Source organism: Hydra vulgaris, chromosome 13 (genome assembly GCF_038396675.1).
Source record: "Hydra vulgaris chromosome 13, alternate assembly HydraT2T_AEP".
Classification (NCBI taxonomy): Eukaryota; Metazoa; Cnidaria; class Hydrozoa; order Anthoathecata; family Hydridae; genus Hydra; species Hydra vulgaris.
The window spans coordinates 10151534-10170000 of NC_088932.1; the positions used below are offsets into that span (position 1 = coordinate 10151534).

The 18467-nt window shown below is 27.0% G+C and overlaps 1 protein-coding gene across 2 annotated transcripts in view; it reads left to right on the forward strand.

Annotated features, from left to right (window-relative positions):
* LOC100202246 (adhesion G-protein coupled receptor V1) overlaps nucleotides 1-18467 on the forward strand; it is a 117803-nt gene that overhangs the window by 89108 nt on the left and 10228 nt on the right. For both annotated transcript variants that reach the window (XM_065816225.1, XM_065816226.1), the window contains 9 exons: nucleotides 61-223; nucleotides 315-556; nucleotides 1262-1412; nucleotides 1697-2000; nucleotides 6905-7581; nucleotides 9064-9196; nucleotides 12763-12992; nucleotides 14836-15062; nucleotides 17331-18467. The exon at nucleotides 17331-18467 is cut by the window's right edge and continues 511 nt beyond it. In XM_065816225.1, coding sequence (XP_065672297.1) covers nucleotides 61-223; nucleotides 315-556; nucleotides 1262-1412; nucleotides 1697-2000; nucleotides 6905-7581; nucleotides 9064-9196; nucleotides 12763-12992; nucleotides 14836-15062; nucleotides 17331-18467 — 3264 coding nt within the window. The remainder of the gene's footprint in view (nucleotides 1-60; nucleotides 224-314; nucleotides 557-1261; nucleotides 1413-1696; nucleotides 2001-6904; nucleotides 7582-9063; nucleotides 9197-12762; nucleotides 12993-14835; nucleotides 15063-17330) is intronic.

Consider the following 18467-nt stretch of genomic DNA (forward strand, 5'->3'; position numbering starts at 1 on the left):
AAACCCTTTTTACTGTCAAATCTTATATAGAAAATAGCTGTTTATAGTCTTTTTTTTAAGTTTAAAAAAGCATGATAATAATATTGAAGTAGAAGAAGGTGATAAAGTTATTCTTTTGGTCATTCGAACCTATGGCATACTAGGAGATATAAAAATCAAATGGAAATGTAACGGAACCAACACAATGATATCATTGCAAGAAGGAACTATTTATTTTTTGGAAGTAAATTTAAATCAATTTAATTATTTATTTTTTAATTTTATTTAGACTTCTCTAAGTTGCTATTTTGATTTGAATTCTTTTTTTTTTGTAGGGCGAAACTTCAAAAAACATTAGTTTTGTAGTAATCAATGATGATATACCTGAATTAAGTCAAATAGTTTTATGTGAAATTACTTCAGTTTCAGATCCTGCAGAGCTTAGCAATTCTACTAAAATTTTTTTTATTATTAAAGCAAGCGATAAGCCATATGGTATTTATATTGTAAATCCATCGTCTCGAGTTCATGTTGGTTTTGAACCTAGTAATGGAATAGGAGGAAAAATAAATATTAGGTATTTATTATTATTAGTAGTAATTATTATTATTAGTAGTATTATTAGGTTTCTATCTTAAAGATTATTAAAGAAAATGTTTGCTGTTTTTTGTATTATTTTTTATGAACTTATGTAAAAAAAATGTTAAACCAATTTATAAACTTCGTACCAAATTGTGATTTAATAAAAATATCTGTAATTTTTTAACTTTTTACATTTTATATTCGTAGTTATTTTTTTTAATATATACTTATGATTTTAAGTTCTTATTTTAAAATTTTGATATTTTATTATGTATAACTTTTTCCTTTGTAATTTTAAATGAATATTGCTTAAAAGTTGCTGAAAAAATTGACTAAAAACTGGAATAAATTACATGAACTTAAAAAAACTGGAATAAATTACATGAACTTAAAAAAACTGGAATAAATTACATGAACTTAAAAAAACTGGAATAAATTACATGATTAGTTAGTTTTTTTTCTCATTTTTTCTTCTCTTTTCTCTTTCTCAAAAAAAAAAAGCGTTTTTATAAGTCATTGCAAGATGTTAATTGTAATGGCATTCTAAAGATAAGGTTGGCTCAAGGATTTTTTAGATGTCAAAGAACAGCTAACAGTTTGCTGTATATTTTTGATTTCCAGATACTTTTTGTGGTATAAAATGCTACTGTGGTATAAAATGAAAGTTTTTATTTATAATTGTTGCCTAGTTTTTTTTCAGTGTTCTGCGTGAAGTTGGACAAGCAACTCTAAGTACATTATCTTGGAAATTTAATTCCTCTTCACTGTCTAAAGGCAAAGAAACATTTAAAGAAATATTTGGGATACTTACTTTTAAAAAAGGAGAAGTGGAAAAGATAATTACATTAGAGGTAAATGATTTCAGAATTTAGTAAAATTTAAGCATATACTAAAGCATCAGTAAAATTGATTTTTACTTTGATATTTATGAATAGATGTAGTAAATACACACATGATAACTGAAGATTCTGGTCTGGTTTATTAATTAGTTTATTAATTTAAGATGTCTTTTTAATAATTTTAAACTTTTTTCCAGTCTTCTTTTATAACTTTTGCATCTGGGCATATGTAATTTAATAAAGTAGTTAAAATATTTTTCAGTTTTTAAATTTTTTTCATGGAATATTTATGCTAGATCCTTGATGATGACATACCTGAAGAGGCACAAATGTTTGAATTAGTACTCTATAATCCTACAGATGGAGCTGAGCTTTCAACTGATTTAAATTCAAGTATTTCTTATGTTTTTGTTGCTGCTAGTGATAATCCCTATGGTTTGTTTGCATTTGCCAATGTTAAATGGAATGTAGAGGAGAATGTTGGAGTAATCAATATTCCAGTGTTAAGATCTGCTGGACTTATAGGAGGTGTCCATATTGGTTATCAACTTATTAGCTTAAGTGCAATACACGGTGAAGATTATAGCCCAAAATCTGGAGGTAATAAATTTACTTATAAACTTTTTTGTCTAAAATATATTTTAGTTATAACAAATTAAACTTAAAGTTGTTTTTCTTTTATATCTTTTTATTTATTAAGATTATATTTGATATATATTTACTATATTTATACTAATTTTTATTGCTGTTGTTTTTTTTTCTTGTTTTTTTCCTATTTTTATTTTTATTTATCTTTTATATAAAACCATTTTGCAAAGTATTTTCAAGTAAGCTTTATTTATATACAATTATTTTACATGAAAGAATCATTTTCAAGATAATATATCACATGATATAAAACATGAAAGAATTATTTTTGTGATATTATATTATGACCAAGATTTGAATTTTCAAGGTCTTCAATTTTTTTGAATGTTATCTAAGAATTTTTTTGAATGTTATCTAAAAAGTTCAAAAACTAAAAAAAATCTTTTACCAGCAAAAATCATTTTACAACTTTTTTAAACTACTGAATCTAAGTCTAATCTTTTTAAAACTCTGAAATACAGAGAAGATTGACATGAAATATAGAGAAGATCAACCTGAAATATAGAGAAGATCAACCTGAAATATAGTGAAGATCAACATGAAATATAGAGAAGATCAACATGAAATATCGAGAACATCAACATTAGCAAAAAATCAAATAATTTGTAGCAGTTTTGTGGCAATAATTTTTTAATTTGAAGAACAAAGATATTTTTAATTAATTGTTTAAAAGAAAGTATGAAAATAATTTTAAATTAGTAAGGAATCAAAAATTAAAATTACTATCTTGATTTCTTAATATTATTTCAAGCACAGTCCTATTGATTTATTAAAAATTTATAAAAGATTTTAAAAAGAAACGGAATGAAATGAGTAGACAAAAAAGGAGATTTATAAATTGTTATGAGAAATTGTTAAATACATAATTTATTGTAAATGAACCTCAACAAAAAAATCAAATAAAAATTTGCAACAAGGTGCACCATCAAAATCTTTTAAAGATTTCTCAATAAGATTTAAGAAAAGAGGATGATCAGAAATTACTGAAAAATTAGGAGTTGACCACTAAAGGCTTGTTTTATGCACTTGTTGTTATTCTCAACAAAGAAGAATGTTTAAAAGATTCCTGAGTTCTGAAAGATTTGATGGAAAGTATAATTGATGAATCATGTGCTTAGTAAAAGAAGCTTTAGCTCTAATCTTAAAATGTTGAATAAGTAGGGCTTATTTAACAGTCTATCAAACTATCAAACTGTTTATCGAAGAGCCTTAGATAAAAATTGAATGTTATACCCTGCCTTTAATTATTTTGTTAAAGCTAAAAATGATTGCATTCCAGATTTCGGAATAGTAACCCCAAACTACAGTGCTTCTGTAAATCTTCAAGGAATAATGGTTCACACTGCAAATATAATTTGGAAAATTATGTATAAATCAAAGTTACCTGAGCCTTTTAAAACTTTTCTTCTTAGCAAAGTCAGATTTGATGAACTGTTCAGTCTGTTTATAAACAGAGCTCTTTATTAACTCCAAATATTATTTTTTTGCAACATTTAAAAGTGAAAGATTTTTTTACAGTTAAAAGACAGATTGCCAGTTCCAGTTAAAGAATATTTTTTTCTTTCATGAATAGTGCCTGTGCAACCTAAAGTACAAGAAACTGATGTTATTATAACTCCAAAACATCCTTAATCCAATATTGCCTCTATTTGCATAAAATATGTTAAGGAAATCAGCAAATTATTAAAGCTGAATTAAGCTTAGCTCAACAACCATAGACTCGTTTCAAGTCAAGCACTAGTTAGAATGGCAAATATTTTACTCTATTAAGTAATTCTTATTAAGTATTCAATATTTGTGTATTAAATCCAAATAATAGATAGCTTTGAAATTGCTTAAAGTAGACATTCTAATCAAATGTATTTGGACCTAGGAATCTATGTTTTCTATCTTTCTATCTTATGCTATTTGGAAATTCTCTTATATATTGAACGAAGAAGAAGACCAGGATATAAAGGCTCTGGATTTTGCATGTACAGCTAAACAAATATAATTAGTTGCATGTAGAAAAAAACAAATGGACTTGATTTTGATGCTCTAAGATATTCCATATGATGGCTCTGGTACATCTAATGATTGAAACTCAGTAAGTATGACATTTAAATGTCACAAAAGTTTTGCTGAAATGCTTAGAGGTAAAAAATGTCTACATTTACATTTAGAAAATAAAAGATTTTTTACAGTTAAAAAGTTCTACATTATCCTTTGTGTCTTGTCCTGTAACAACCCTTTTGACAATTTGGTTCTAACCTCCTATTTAAAGTATCTTGGGAGAGCTTATTAGGCCAAAAATTGACAATTCGGTTCCAACCTCCTATTTGAAGGAGACAAATTGGTTCCAATATACTATTTGAAGAAGCTTAGGAGAGCTTCTTTGGGGACCAAAAATAGGCAATTTGGTTCCGACCTCCTATTTGGAGGAGACGATTCGGTTCCAACTTCCAATTTGAAAAGGCTCAGTTGAGCTTCATTGGATTGGCCAAAAATAAAGACAGTTCTTCAGGAGAGCAGATATCAACATGTCAAAAATTTTCAATAACATTTTACAAATAAATTTTTTTAGAAACTTACAAATGAGGATGTATTAAGAAGGTTGCTCTGCTCATCAGACTCTTTCACCACTTCTATGAGATGAAGTTTGAAATAAAAGAAGGAGCTTGCTTTTTCAGAAGAATATTTTGACCTTCTCTTGTAATTTTCTTAATAGTATTAAATTCTTCATATTTAACTTATTGCTGTATTGATTGTATGAGTACTAAATAGATTTACTTTACTAGGAGAAATTTCTTAAAACCCACATGCTTACAATATATAAAACAGGTTATAATAAAACGTACTTTTTTTTTTAAATTGAGATGTGTCACATGTTTTTAGCAGTTAAACATGTGTCCAATCCTGTCACATGATTGGTCATATGTTTCATTGTTATTTTGACTTTATTTTTGACTATTATATATATAAAACCTTTTATATATATAAATATTGATAATTTAAAAAGTATTTATATATAAATATTCTAAAAAATTATTGTTCATTAAAATCTTGGTGTAAAACCTATATTTTACATGCATTTTGTTGTTGAATGTTCGCGCTGTGCAAGCATATGCACAGAAAAGTATATCTATATATACAATATGTATAAATATGTACAGGCATTCAAATCAAACATGTATTGTATAAATAGGCTTTTACATATAGGTCCAAAACTAGATATTAATGCAAAAAACATGTCACATGTTAAGCCATGTGTCCTTGGTGTGTTAAAATATGTTTTTGCTTTACAATAAAGTTCTTAAATTTACTATGAATCCTAGATAATAATAAATTACTTTAAATAATTGGTATTCAACATGACTCATGTTGTGTGTTATTGTTACTTTGTGGTGATGTACTTGCTTTTTTACATGTTTATACAGCATAAACAAGTAGAAGTAGCAAAATGTTGTAGATGTACCATAAGCCCTGAGATTATTTAGTTAAGAGGTCTTACCAAAAAATATGTCTGTTAAAATTAGTATATGAAAAATAAGTCTCAAATGTTATGCTATATGTTCTTGATTTTTCTGCACATGTGTATTTAACAATCAAACAAAAATGTGTCATACATGTTGGTGGCTATTTATAATTAATAGAACATTGAAAATTAATTATGAAACATGTGTTGCACATCCATTAGTTATTTTGTCATAAGTCCTTGATTTTGTGTCATTGGTATTACGCCAGAAGCATCGTGAGGGACATTATAATAATAGTTATAATTGGCCAAGGTGTAATGAATATTTACCAAAAATTTCAGCATTAGCTTCAAAAATGGTTTTCTGGACCACAGCAATCTAAAAAATTATTTTTTTTGCTTTTTCTTTTTTGAGAAGAAACTATATTTTTTTATGTACTTTGGCGTTATTAATTTTTTGATTATTTTTAAATTCAAAGTTTTTAAAAATAGTGTGTTAAATAAGACTCTTAATTCAGGTGTTAAAATTAATTTGGTCTTTTATATTAACAAATCTTAAATGGGTGTAACACAAATGCTGCAAATTAAGTTGCTTTTTGACCAATTGTTATTATCAAAAACATAATGTATGCAAAACTATCATTGAGCCAATTATATTTCCATCTCTTGCCTCCAGGCTACCTCTGGATAAAATGCTTGAACAATGTCAACTTGCGAACTTATAATAGGGTTACTGCACACGCAAAAATTTTTGAAACATTCTTTAAACTTTTTATTCCCTTTTTTGCAATAGATCCAGCACTTGATGAGATTCAGCATTAGTTCTGATTCCTCTGAAAATTTAGTTGTGGTTGCTATGATATCATTTAGTGTAATATTGATCTTTTTTTTTATAATTATTGTAATTATTTTTCTTTTTTATAATAATCTCTTTTTGTCAAAGTTTTTTATTTTTAGAACTTTCTCTCTCTTTCTCCACATAAAACATTGTTCAACCATAAACCTGCCACCACTTATTTAACAGTATAAAAAGTTAGTCTTTGGTAAATGTTACTTTGAAAATTGTCAGAGCTAATATAGTATATATAGTTTAAAAAATATTTGAATTTTTTTAAGTTGCCAGCCACTGTGCACATGTTGATCTTGTTGCTACTAATAAATATTGTTGCTATGCAGCGAATAAAGATGATAAAAAGTTTGAGTCGCTATAGAAACTCAGATTTTTTTGTCATCTTAAATAGATGCTTTTTTAAGTCAACTAAAAAGTGTTTATTTTCCTCTTTTTCCTCTTCAAAAATTCCTTCAAATTTTAAATAATTTTATAAATATTAGAGATTATTTTATGAATGTATTAATTTAATGTTGATTATTATTAATATTTTCAATTTTTTAAACTTTTTAGTTTTATTTTTCCAACCTCATGATACAACGGAAGTCATCCAAATTACTATTTATGATGATGTTATTCCTGAACTTGATGAAATATTTATGGTTAATTTGACATACGCTGAACTAGATCACTTTATAAATTTCAATGAAGTTGTACTAGGATCTAAGTTAAATATACCACCATTGATAACTGGCTGCTGTCAAACTGTTCAAATCAATGCAAATGATGATCCGTATGGAGTTATAGAGTTCCCTGTTAACAAAATTATTGTTCGTGAGTGTGACCATGTTAAAATACCAGTTGTAAGAAGAGCTGGCTTGTTTACCGGCACAAATGTTAGTTTTACCTACTTGCCGTTAAATGCTACTGAAAATTCAGATTTTCTTATAAACTCCACAATATTACAGTTTCATGAAAATCAAAACTTATCTTTTATTGAGGTGTGGTTAGTTGATGATAGTGAACCAGAAGATCAGGAGGCGTTTGAGATAAGGCTTTTGTCTGTGACTGGTTTTTCTAAAATAGGTCATCAAGATAAAATTCTTGTAGTGATTGAATCAAGTGATAACCCTAATGGGTTGTTTGGTTTATACAATTTACAAAAAACAGTTTATGTACAAAATCCATCACAAATTACCGTGTTGAGTTTTAACTTATCAAGAATAGATGGGACAGCAGGAAAAGTTGTAGTAAGTTGATTTTATTTTAAGCAATAAATAAATAAAATAAAAACATAAAAATGACAATAAAGTTTAAGGTAAATGATCTATTAAATGGTTGTATCTATTAGTTGGCTGTATTTATTAGTTTTTAAAATACTGTTTCTTAGTGAATAGAAAAATTTTAAATAAGAAAGTTAATTTATTCTCTTTATATCATTTTCATAATTCTATTTAACATGAGCACATTTCTAGTAAAGTAAAGTATATGCTTTTTAAAGTCGCACATTTTATATTTTTTATTTTAAATGGCAGAAAAAAATGGAAAGTACTAAAACTAATACAATTAAAAAAAGTTTTAAGAAATGTTCTATTAAGGCTTTAAAAGTAGTCCTAATTAATATAAGAAAAATAGTTTGTCATTTAATTGTTCATCAAAAAAGTACCAAATACCTAAGACTTTAAAAAGACATTCAAAAGAAGAGTAAAAACTGTATGACAAACAATTAGGCAAATTTAATAGTTGATAGGCTTCTAAGTTGTACTTAGAAGCCTATCAACTAGTCTAATCAACAAGTTCTAAGCTTGGTCATTCAATAAGTCATGGGGAGTTGAATTTAAAAGAGGTTATACAAATTCTAAGAAGCAATAATGCGTTTGATAAGTATTCTAATAAGCAAAAAATTGTCACCTAAATTCAAGATTTTCGTTAGGTTTTTAAAGTTTTTTTAAGGTGAAAAATTTTTTTAGTATGAAACAACTGAAGAAAACCAGAACCATTGAGTACAGTAGCAACCAATAATTCAACCTTTGTTTGTATGTGCATGGCATATTGCAATTGTTTAATAAAAAAAATTTATAAGTTACCAACCAAATCAATAAGTGGCCATATTACCCCAATTTAGTGTAGTGATAGAGCGTTCGTCTCATAAGTGAGAAGTCCTGAGTTCGATCCTCACCATATCCCTGGTAGTACCGCGCTCAACTTGTTTCTCCTTGCAGCGGCTTTATTTTTCAAGGTTCGTGTTTTGGAGTTATAGAGTTGATAGAGGGTTGAAACCACAACTAAAGCAGCCTCCTTAACTGTAGTGGCCTTCAATGCCTTGGGGAGATTAAAGATTTAAAAAAATATTTATAAAATGGTCATTATACCCCACTTACCTTAAAATAAGCTTTGAGCTTTAAAATGCACTTACCTATGTAGCTCATAGATGTCTGGTTAAAATTTTGGCAAAATTGCCTATCAAATATTTACTTGGCAATAGTTAGCGTTTTTAAAATCTGAAAAGACAAATAATGACATGCGAAAAACATTTAACAACAAATTATTATTGTTTTAATTTTTTTTGTAACAGACATTAAAATGTCCGGTTAACATTGGGCTATAAAAAGTAGGTATATAGGTTGGGCTATAAAAAGTAGGTAGATCTTTAAAACTAGCAGATTTTAATAATGCTTTCAATGCTAATAAGTTAACAAATATTTGATTATTTCACTTTGTTAATGTTTTAGGTTGAATGGATGGTTGAAAATGTAGATCAATCTTCTGTGTTAGAAGATGTTTCACCTGACAGAGGTTTTGTAGTGTTTGAGGATAAACAAAGTGGAAATAAAGAACTGAAAATTTCAATTTTGCCTCATCTTGGTAAATGTTTCATTTTTATTCAAGTTCTTAAGTTTATGAATTAGGAAAGAATTTTTTATTTATTTAAATCATTAAACACTTTGGGAAAACAAGTCAAAACAATAATGATGTAGATAAATTAAGTAAAATATCTAAAGAATTTCCTAAAATGCTAGCTGAATAAAAAAGCAGTTATTTTTTTAAATTATTTTAATTAAATTATAATGTACATAGTATATAGTTATGTATGGAATAGCATATAACATATTGATTTTTTCAATTTTTGGCAACCATTTTTTTGTATAAAATTTTTGTTTATGCGGTGCTAAAACTCAATGCATGTTGTGGTTGTGGGCTTTTTTGGCATAAATTTTTCAATTGACATAAAAAGAAATCAAATGATTTTAAATCATATGATCTAGGGGGCTAGGGGGGTTGATTTTAATCACCAAAACAAAGAAGTGTAAAACCTAGAAATGTCTGTTACTTGAATTATTTAATGGCTTTATGACATGTGGCATTGTCTTAAAACTACAAATCCTTATTACACATACAGCCACACGTCACTTGTCTACATAAATTTTTAAATTTATATTTCTTCAGGCCAATATATGGGCCAATGTTGGGTATGCCATTGTGATAATTTTTTTTAAATCAATATCTATTTGTGGGTTTTTATGAACTTTCTTTTCAGTACATTGTCACTAAGCTTCACTTTTGTGTAATTGAAATTTTTAATTTCTTTTTTCACAGACACTAGTTCTGACTAGATTTTTTACAAAATTTATGAATTGTGGCTGCCATATATGGCAATATTAAAAAAAAAAATTTTTCGAATACTGTTCAAGAATAAAAAATTTTCAATACTGGACTCCTTAAATCTTGAAACTTTTTATTTTTTTATTTCATTTTCTAGATTTTTGTGAATAGTTTTCCGGACTAAATCACTTGCTTCTTAATTTTCATCTTGTTTCTGGGCATACCTTGTCTTCAGTTTCTTCCTTTTTTTTTCTTTAGGTGGTTCAGACCATGCCATGTTCTTGCTGAAAATTTTATTATACTTCTTTTATATCAGATTTACGCCATTATTTACTAAATCATTGAACTCTATTGTTGGATCCCATCATTTACCCCATCATTTGACCTCATCATTGGACTTCTTGCTACTACCTTATAGTTTCTTTTTCTTGATTTTTTTTTTTTTTGACAGTTGTGGCAGGTGATTTTTTTAGTTTTCTGCTTTAAATTTTTTGCTTACATAATCTCTTGAGTTCAGGCAGACATGGAAGTTTTTACTTCTTCTTGTTAGTTTTAATTCAAGTCTCCTCAGTTTATTAGTTTATCAGGTCTATTTTTTTATTCTAATTCACTCCCAACAAGGCTGCAAGCAACCACTATTAAGTTGGGTGTTACTATCAAAAACTGTATTAGTTGTCTGACAGTAAGTTATTTGATTCATGATGGGATGTTAGAAATTAGACTTAAAAAGACTCAAAGCCATTGCTAATAACAGAAAGAAGACTGGTCAGACAATAGTTGGAGGGGTCGGAATGTTGTCCAGAGTTTTTAAAAATTGGAGCCACATATGCCATTTTCTAATAACCAGGAAAACACGATTCAGTCAAGCACTTATTAAATAGTTTAGAAAGAATTAAAGAGAGTTCTGGACTTTTGTAAGACTATAATAAGAATTTTGTCTGGGCCACCAGAAGAGTTTAACTGGGATTTGACTTTAGCAACAGAAACTGGAGTGATTTGAATGTCTAACAATGGGTTAACTTATTTAATTGGAAAAAAGAGTATGGCTATAAAATTCAAAAGTCAAGTTAAAAGATTTTTGCAAACAGTTCTACCTTATCATTGGGAGAAGTAATAAGATCAGTCCCATAAGTGAGAGATCAAATTTAGACCTACCTCTGTTAACAGCACTGTTAAAGATTTTCAAAGTCTGTGAACTGAGAGTAATAGTGAACTCTAGTGAACTGAGTCTAGTGAACTGAGAGTAATGTCTATATGTCTAAAAGTCTAGTGAACTGAGAGTAATGGAGATTGGCATCAGACAGCATTTTTTCACATTAATTTTTTTCAATAATAAATAAGTTTTCAAGAGTTGTTCTTTTGAAAAAGATGAAAAAAATAATTACGATCTGACATAGCACTTGCTAAAGAAGGTGAACACCTTAGAGGCTTGACTTGGAACTGATAAGTAGGAATAAATGCTTTCATTTCTGCCTAGATCCCGGAGGTTATGTAGGAGGTGTAATTATCAAAGACTGTCATGAAGAAAATTATAAAAAGAATCCCAGTCAGCTTTAGGGTAGTAGTATGTAGTGCAATAACAGGTCCAAAGAAAATGTATGATATGAAAGATTTGTTGCTCTTAATCTAATTCTCTGCTTCTTTAAATCTCAATTTTGTTCTTATATGGATACTCTTGTCATATTCTGGCTGGATCTTTTTATGATGTCCTTTTTTTTTTAAATTGTAAATGAAGTTCAATGAGAATTATTCCGAAAATTAACAAATCTAAAATGCTGAAAACTCTTAAATGCTTGATTTGTATTTTCACTCTGAAAAACCTGATTCATTTGTTTTAGTTTGCAAATAATATTATTTGTATTAATCGTAGAGGTGTTGAATTTATCTATTGTTATAACCTTAGTATGATCATTAGATGCTGTTGATAAGCCTCACACATCTTTTTTATCTGTAAGGCTTGAATAGATGTATAACTGTGTTATGTTTCCTTCCTATGATGACAATATGTCTCTTTAATAGTCACTTTGCAACTTCTAATATTTTCTAATGAAATTGCAGCTCTATAATTATTTTTATGGTTCTGAAGCGGGCTGGTACCATTAACAATGGAAAAATGCCAGAGTATTAACTGTGATGTGGATTGTCAAGACCATATAAGGAGTCCATATTTACAACTTTGGGTTGATCAGCAGGAATGAGATATCATGAAGACATGCTCTGGCTACTAAGCTTCTTTCTATTTATATATTGTTTCACCAACTAAAACACTCTTGACTAGTTATTAGAAAAGTTTTTTTCACTCTCAAAAAACTTTTAATCCTCTATTGTCTTCAAGTTTTCATGATAATTTACATAAATACAATTTATAGTTTTTTTTTTGTTTATTGTCATTTTCGCTTGATTATATTTATATTACATTACTTAGCCTTAAGTTAACATTATTTACATTTATTTATATTACTTTACATTTACTATCAGTAATGTCCATTTCTTACTGTCAGTATTTCTTAGTAAGTTTGTCCATTTTCTTACTCTTTAATTCTTGTTACTTTCTATTTAATTCCCAACTTAATTATTTTTTTGCAGTCTTGTTGACATTTAAAAAAAATACTTTACCATAAAAATGCTTGCAAATTTTAAAACAAACTTTGGAATATTATTTCTTTATGCATATACAATAGTAAAAAATATCTGTTGATTCAGTAATGGTTTACTAAATAAAAAATAAACACATTAATGATTAATAAAATAAATTGTAAGGTTTTAAAATGTTTTACTTGTAATTATGGGTTATTAATATATAGAAATTGCTTCTGTTTATATTAAAGACGATCATGAACTTGAAGAACAGTTTGTTTTACGTTTGGTAAATATATCAGGTGGAGGGAAAATTCAATCTACAGCTGATTCTTTGATTATTGTTGTTAAAAAAAAGGGTTACCCTAATGGTTTGTTTTCTTTTGTACAAACATTGATGGAAGTTAAAGAACCAATAACTGATTTCAGTATTGTTAAGATTAAAGTGGTGAGGGAATTAGGATTAACAGATGTGGTTGAGGTACGCATTTATTTTTCAGTAATTTTTTTATTATTGCTAACAATCACTATCATAATTTATTTTATTTGCATGGGCTAACTTGTATTAAAATTATAAATATAGTTTTAAGAAAAAAGTAGGGTGAATACACCTTACAATAGAATGGATAAAAGTTGATTTAATAAAAGTGTATGGTTAGTAGTTTAAATGGTTTCAAAAAAAATTGAAATAAAGTTCTGTTATAAATATAAAAGATGAGCAAATAAGTTTGTTTACAAAATACATTTATGTGCGCTATATGTAATATTATATTTAAATTACATCTAGTAGTTAAGTCTGCTAGTTAAGATTACTAGATTACTACTACTATTTATATTTAACAGACTTAACTAGCAGACTAGTATTATTAGTGTAACTAATAGTTACATCTAGTAGTTAACTAAGTTATTATTTATTTCTTAGTTATTATTATTTAGTTAACTAAGTTATTATTTATTTCTTAGTTATTATTTAGCTCTATTATGTCTAGAAGTTTTGATATTAAGAAAATAGTCAACACCAGTAAGTCAAAAGACAAAAAAACAGCAGACATATCCAACAGGTAAAGTAAAGTAATCATTCGCCCTTCTCAAGAGATAGCTGAATCTGAATCATGCTTCTAGCAAGAGGGTTTGTAAATGGCCAATATGATGATCAAGGTTAGATTAGTTTTTCCACAAACAAAAAACGCAAAAAAGTTAAAATTATAACCAACTTGCTGACATCAACATAAGTATCAACAAATAAAATCTGGTAAAATCTGGAAGCAAGTATCCCTTGATGGCATTGATGTTCCCTAAGTCAAGAAAAAGCAACCATTTTGGGAAAAAATGCAGTAGTAATCCAACTGCAGGTTATCAACAATTTTTAACTTATTAGTCCTGCATTCTGGGCATGTAGATTAATTTCATATGGCTGGAAGATTATTGGTTTACAGATAAGAAATACAATAAATATAGGGTTTTACATTTAATAAATATATGGAATTATACATTTCCATTATAGGACTGCAGAAAGCATGACCCTTCTTTTGATACCAATTTTAATTGCTGAATGTGCAACCAAAGGATGCATTAACTTTGTGCTGTTCATTATGCAGAAATAAGGAAAAGATGGAATTATTTATTTTAAGTATTTAACAGTGATACAAATTGTGCAAAGATTAGAATTTTTGTGACTTTACAATAAATATTTTTATGTAAATAAATATTTGTTATTTTACATGTATAAGAATATTTAAATACAAATGTTATAGTACATGTACATTTGAATGTTGAATTAATGTAATATATGCATTAATACAACATACAAATGTTGTATTAACCTGCATATAACCATATATAACTAAATTATACCCAATCTGTGGTTGGATGTAATTTGCCTGTGGCTGGGTGTGATTTGTCTGTGGTTGGGTGTAATTTGTTTGTGGTTGGGTTTAGTTTGTCTGTGGTTGGGTGTGATTTGTCTGTGGTTGGGTGTGATTTGTCTGTGGTTGGATGTGATTTGTCATTGTAGTAAAAAGATTTTTTATATAAAAAATAAGTCTATAAAATTATGAATTTAATAAATATTGTTATAAATTGAAAAATTGTTGTTGAGATTTTTTCCAACAAAACATTTTCTGATTTGACAGAATATAGCTTTAATAAAAAAACAAATTTATAAACCTTTTATATAATTTGATATTTATTATTTTATCTTAACTTTTTATTCTTATTTTGTTTTTAATTTATTACTTTGTATTTGTTATTTTCATGTTTAACTTCAGGTTTCATAGTATTATGTCTAAGAGTTATTTCAACAATAATAATAATTTAACTTTTAGGTTTCATGGTCAATAGTTCCAGTCTCTAATGGAAGCAGCTTTGATGATTTTACATTCAATTCTAGTTCATTAAAGTTTTTAAATGGCGAGAGTTCGAAATTTATTTATATAAACATAACATCTGATCGCATACCAGAAATAAATGAGACATTTTATCTAATGTTGTTATCTGCAACTAATTTTGGAGAAATTCAAAAAAATGCTAGTGTGTTGGAGTTAGTGATTCTGTATGTAATTTTTATTTTGATGTATTTTTTCTTAAGTTAACTTTATACCTTTTCATAGCATAATAATTAACTTCTATAAACTATTAAATAAATATGTACTTTAATCAAATCCCAACTTTAAGTAAGTACTAACTTGTTTTTTATTCTTTATATTGATCATTATTTGATAACTTTAAGTAAGTACTAACTTGTTTTTTATTCTTTATATTGATCATTATTTGATAAAAAATAAAAAAAAAGTAAAATAAATAAGTTTAACATAACAATAAAAAATAATATCGTGCATAAAATATATAGTGTGAGTTTTTAATTTTTCATTTGTTTTGTTTAATTGTGTCGCTGTGTTGTTGTTTGTTTTTGCAACAAATTAAAACAACAACAGGAATACTCAGCGCTTTTAAAAATTCAGCAAATTAAAATTGTGTTACGTAAAGTTTATTTAAAGTTACATAAAAAAGAAACTATAAAAAGATAATAAACATTCTTTATTCATTTGCAAGAAAATTTTTTATTAAACAAATTTTGCACCATGGATGACTAACTAAACAATACAACTGTATATAAAAACTTTATCAAACATAATTACAAAAATTCTTGATAAAAAAATGTGGTATATTGAAAAAATGGCAAAACAAAAATAAACATTTAAATAAGTATTTAAAATAACTCCTTTGTTGTTTTTTTGCTAGCAAAACATCTTTTTTGTTTTTTTGCTAACTACACATCGTTATTGTTTGTTTGCTAGCTATACATCTTTTTTGCATTGATTTAACAAGGTTGTTTCAAATTTTGTTTCGTTTTATTAAATGGTATCTAGTTTTTGCTTCAAGCAATTTTAGGATCTTATTCAGATTTTGACTAATTCTTTATCCATTTCAAAAATTTTTGACTAATTCTTTATCCATTTCAAAAAATCAAAAAATTTGATTGGATTCAAATTTGGTGATTTTTTTCATTCGTGTTTTGACTATTCAAACTGTGTGGGCTTCGGTTGTTGAAACTGCCACCATTCATTTCAATCAATTTCTACTAAATAAACCTTTAGAGTTCTCTAGTTACGCACGCTTACTTCATTAAAATTAAAGCTTCAAATATCAACACTTTCATTGCCATCTTGCATGCCATCTTGCAACCAATCAAAAACACTTTCTAGATATTAACTTTTCTTATTTTATTTATTACTTCAAATTTACTTTCATCACTTTTAATTACTCGCTTACTTTTAAATATTTGCTGTAATTAAAAGTATTGCTTTTAAAAACTTGCTATTACTGTAAACAGATAAGTTACTACATCTCTGTTTTTAGTAACAGAGCCATTGCTATTTATCAGTTTTCGATGACATAGCAATTTTTCTGTTATGATAAGCTTCTTTTATCTATTATTTCTTTCATATCTGTTATTTGCCATTTTAATTTTTTACTGCTTTTTAATCCATTTCTGTCAAAAAGGAGTAAGCAATGCTCACAACTCTTAACTTTTAGATCTTATCAAAATGTTTAAAAATATCTTTAATGTGCCTAAACTTTAAAGCATTTTTAAAATAAAATCATAAACAAATTTATTTCTTCTAGAGGAAATTGTTGAAATAACATATATATTATTAAGTTGAACAGAAATCAATTAAATAATTTGCATATATAGAATATATGGTTACATTTTTACTTCAGGTTACATCAGTTACTTATTAATGTTTGAAAAAAATGAAATTTTTTTTTTTGTCTTTTTTTTTTTGAAAACTGTACACACATACAGAAATTGAATGATAATTTTCTGATTTTTTTTCATACTTTTATTAACCGATTTTGTTTAGTATTTAGCTAATTTGCTCTAATTTTTTCTTTTTTTTATTGGCAGTTAAAAGTTAAATTACAATTTTTTGCAAAGATTTTATTGGCATTTGTTACCATTTGAATACTGATCAGTTTTCAACTCATTTTTTTGTCAACACATTTTAGTTATTGATCTGTCAAAAATTGTTGATTATTTATCAACAAATTGCTTGTTAAAATGATTTGACAAACTGTGTGGGCTTAGGTTATTTAATCTGATTTATTGATCAATTAAATCAATATTCATTGAACATTAAACTTTGACAGTTATTGATTATTGGTTTATTTCTGACAAACTAAGGTTTTAGATTAAATGTCAACAATGACTGATTATCAAGGTTTTATTTTTCTTGTTATTTTGTTCTTTTTTTTTTCTTTTTTTTTTTTGCATAAGGTTTACAGTTTGTAATGTGATTATGATGGGTTATTGTTTTAGTGAAAATGACGATCCTTTTGGAGTATTTAAACTTTCATATGTAGAATTGTTTATTAAGTCAGGTGAAAGATTTATTGACTTTGCAGTTGAACGGAATAAAGGAACATTTAATGAAGTAAAAGTAATTGTTCTCGTAACCTTTATGAACAATACACTTTTTAATGCTGAACTTTATTTTCAAGATGGATGCTCTAATTTATCTCAAGTTATTAAGTTTAACAGAAGTCTCTTTTTTTCAAATGGTTCTATTTTGAGTATTGAAATGGTAAATGTTGTCCTAGTTACTGAGAAACTGACTTTAACTTCTCCTCAAATTAATTGTACAACCTCAAGAAGAGAGTTATCTATTCCAGAAATTATGTCTAATTCTGTTGTTAATATTTTTCCAAGTTTTACATCATTAAGCAATGGAAGTGTTTGTGTTTATTTAACAAGAATCGGTTTATTTTCATTAATTGTTGTAAATATAGAGACATCTGTTTTTACAAATAAATACAAATTTATAGATGGTCTACTGAAACCTTCTTTTCAATCAATAACTATGTCTCATGGTACAAAAGAAGTCCTAGTATCATTTAATGTTGTAATTCCAGATAGAATCACTGAACCATTAAATTACAAAATGTTTATAAGCAACTTACAACCAAAACCAAATCAGTTAGGTTGGCCTACTCTTGGTCTTCATTCTGAGTCAGTGATTGATCCTCATGGTATTGTTCAAGTTAGCAGGACTTGTTTAGAAGTATCTGTTCTAGAGGGAGGGTTTATTGAAATTGTTATAGAGCGTATTATTGGGGCACAAGGCAAAGTAAGAATTTTTTATGAAACAAAAGCTTGTATTCTCAACCCAGCATTACCTGGCATTGATTTTATTAAAGTTAGCTCATTTATTGACCTAGAAGATGGAGAAATCATAAAAAAGATTCCATTATCCACAATTGATGATACTTTATTCCCATTACCAGAAGACCGGAAGTGTTTTCAGTTTTTATTAATTTCTGTACACCTGATTACAGCTTCACTTACAAATAGTTCTCCAAGATTATCTTTCAATAATGCCTCAACTATTTTTATAGAAGATAATGATTTTCCATATGGATTTTTTTCATTTACCAATTCAACATTTGATGTATTTGA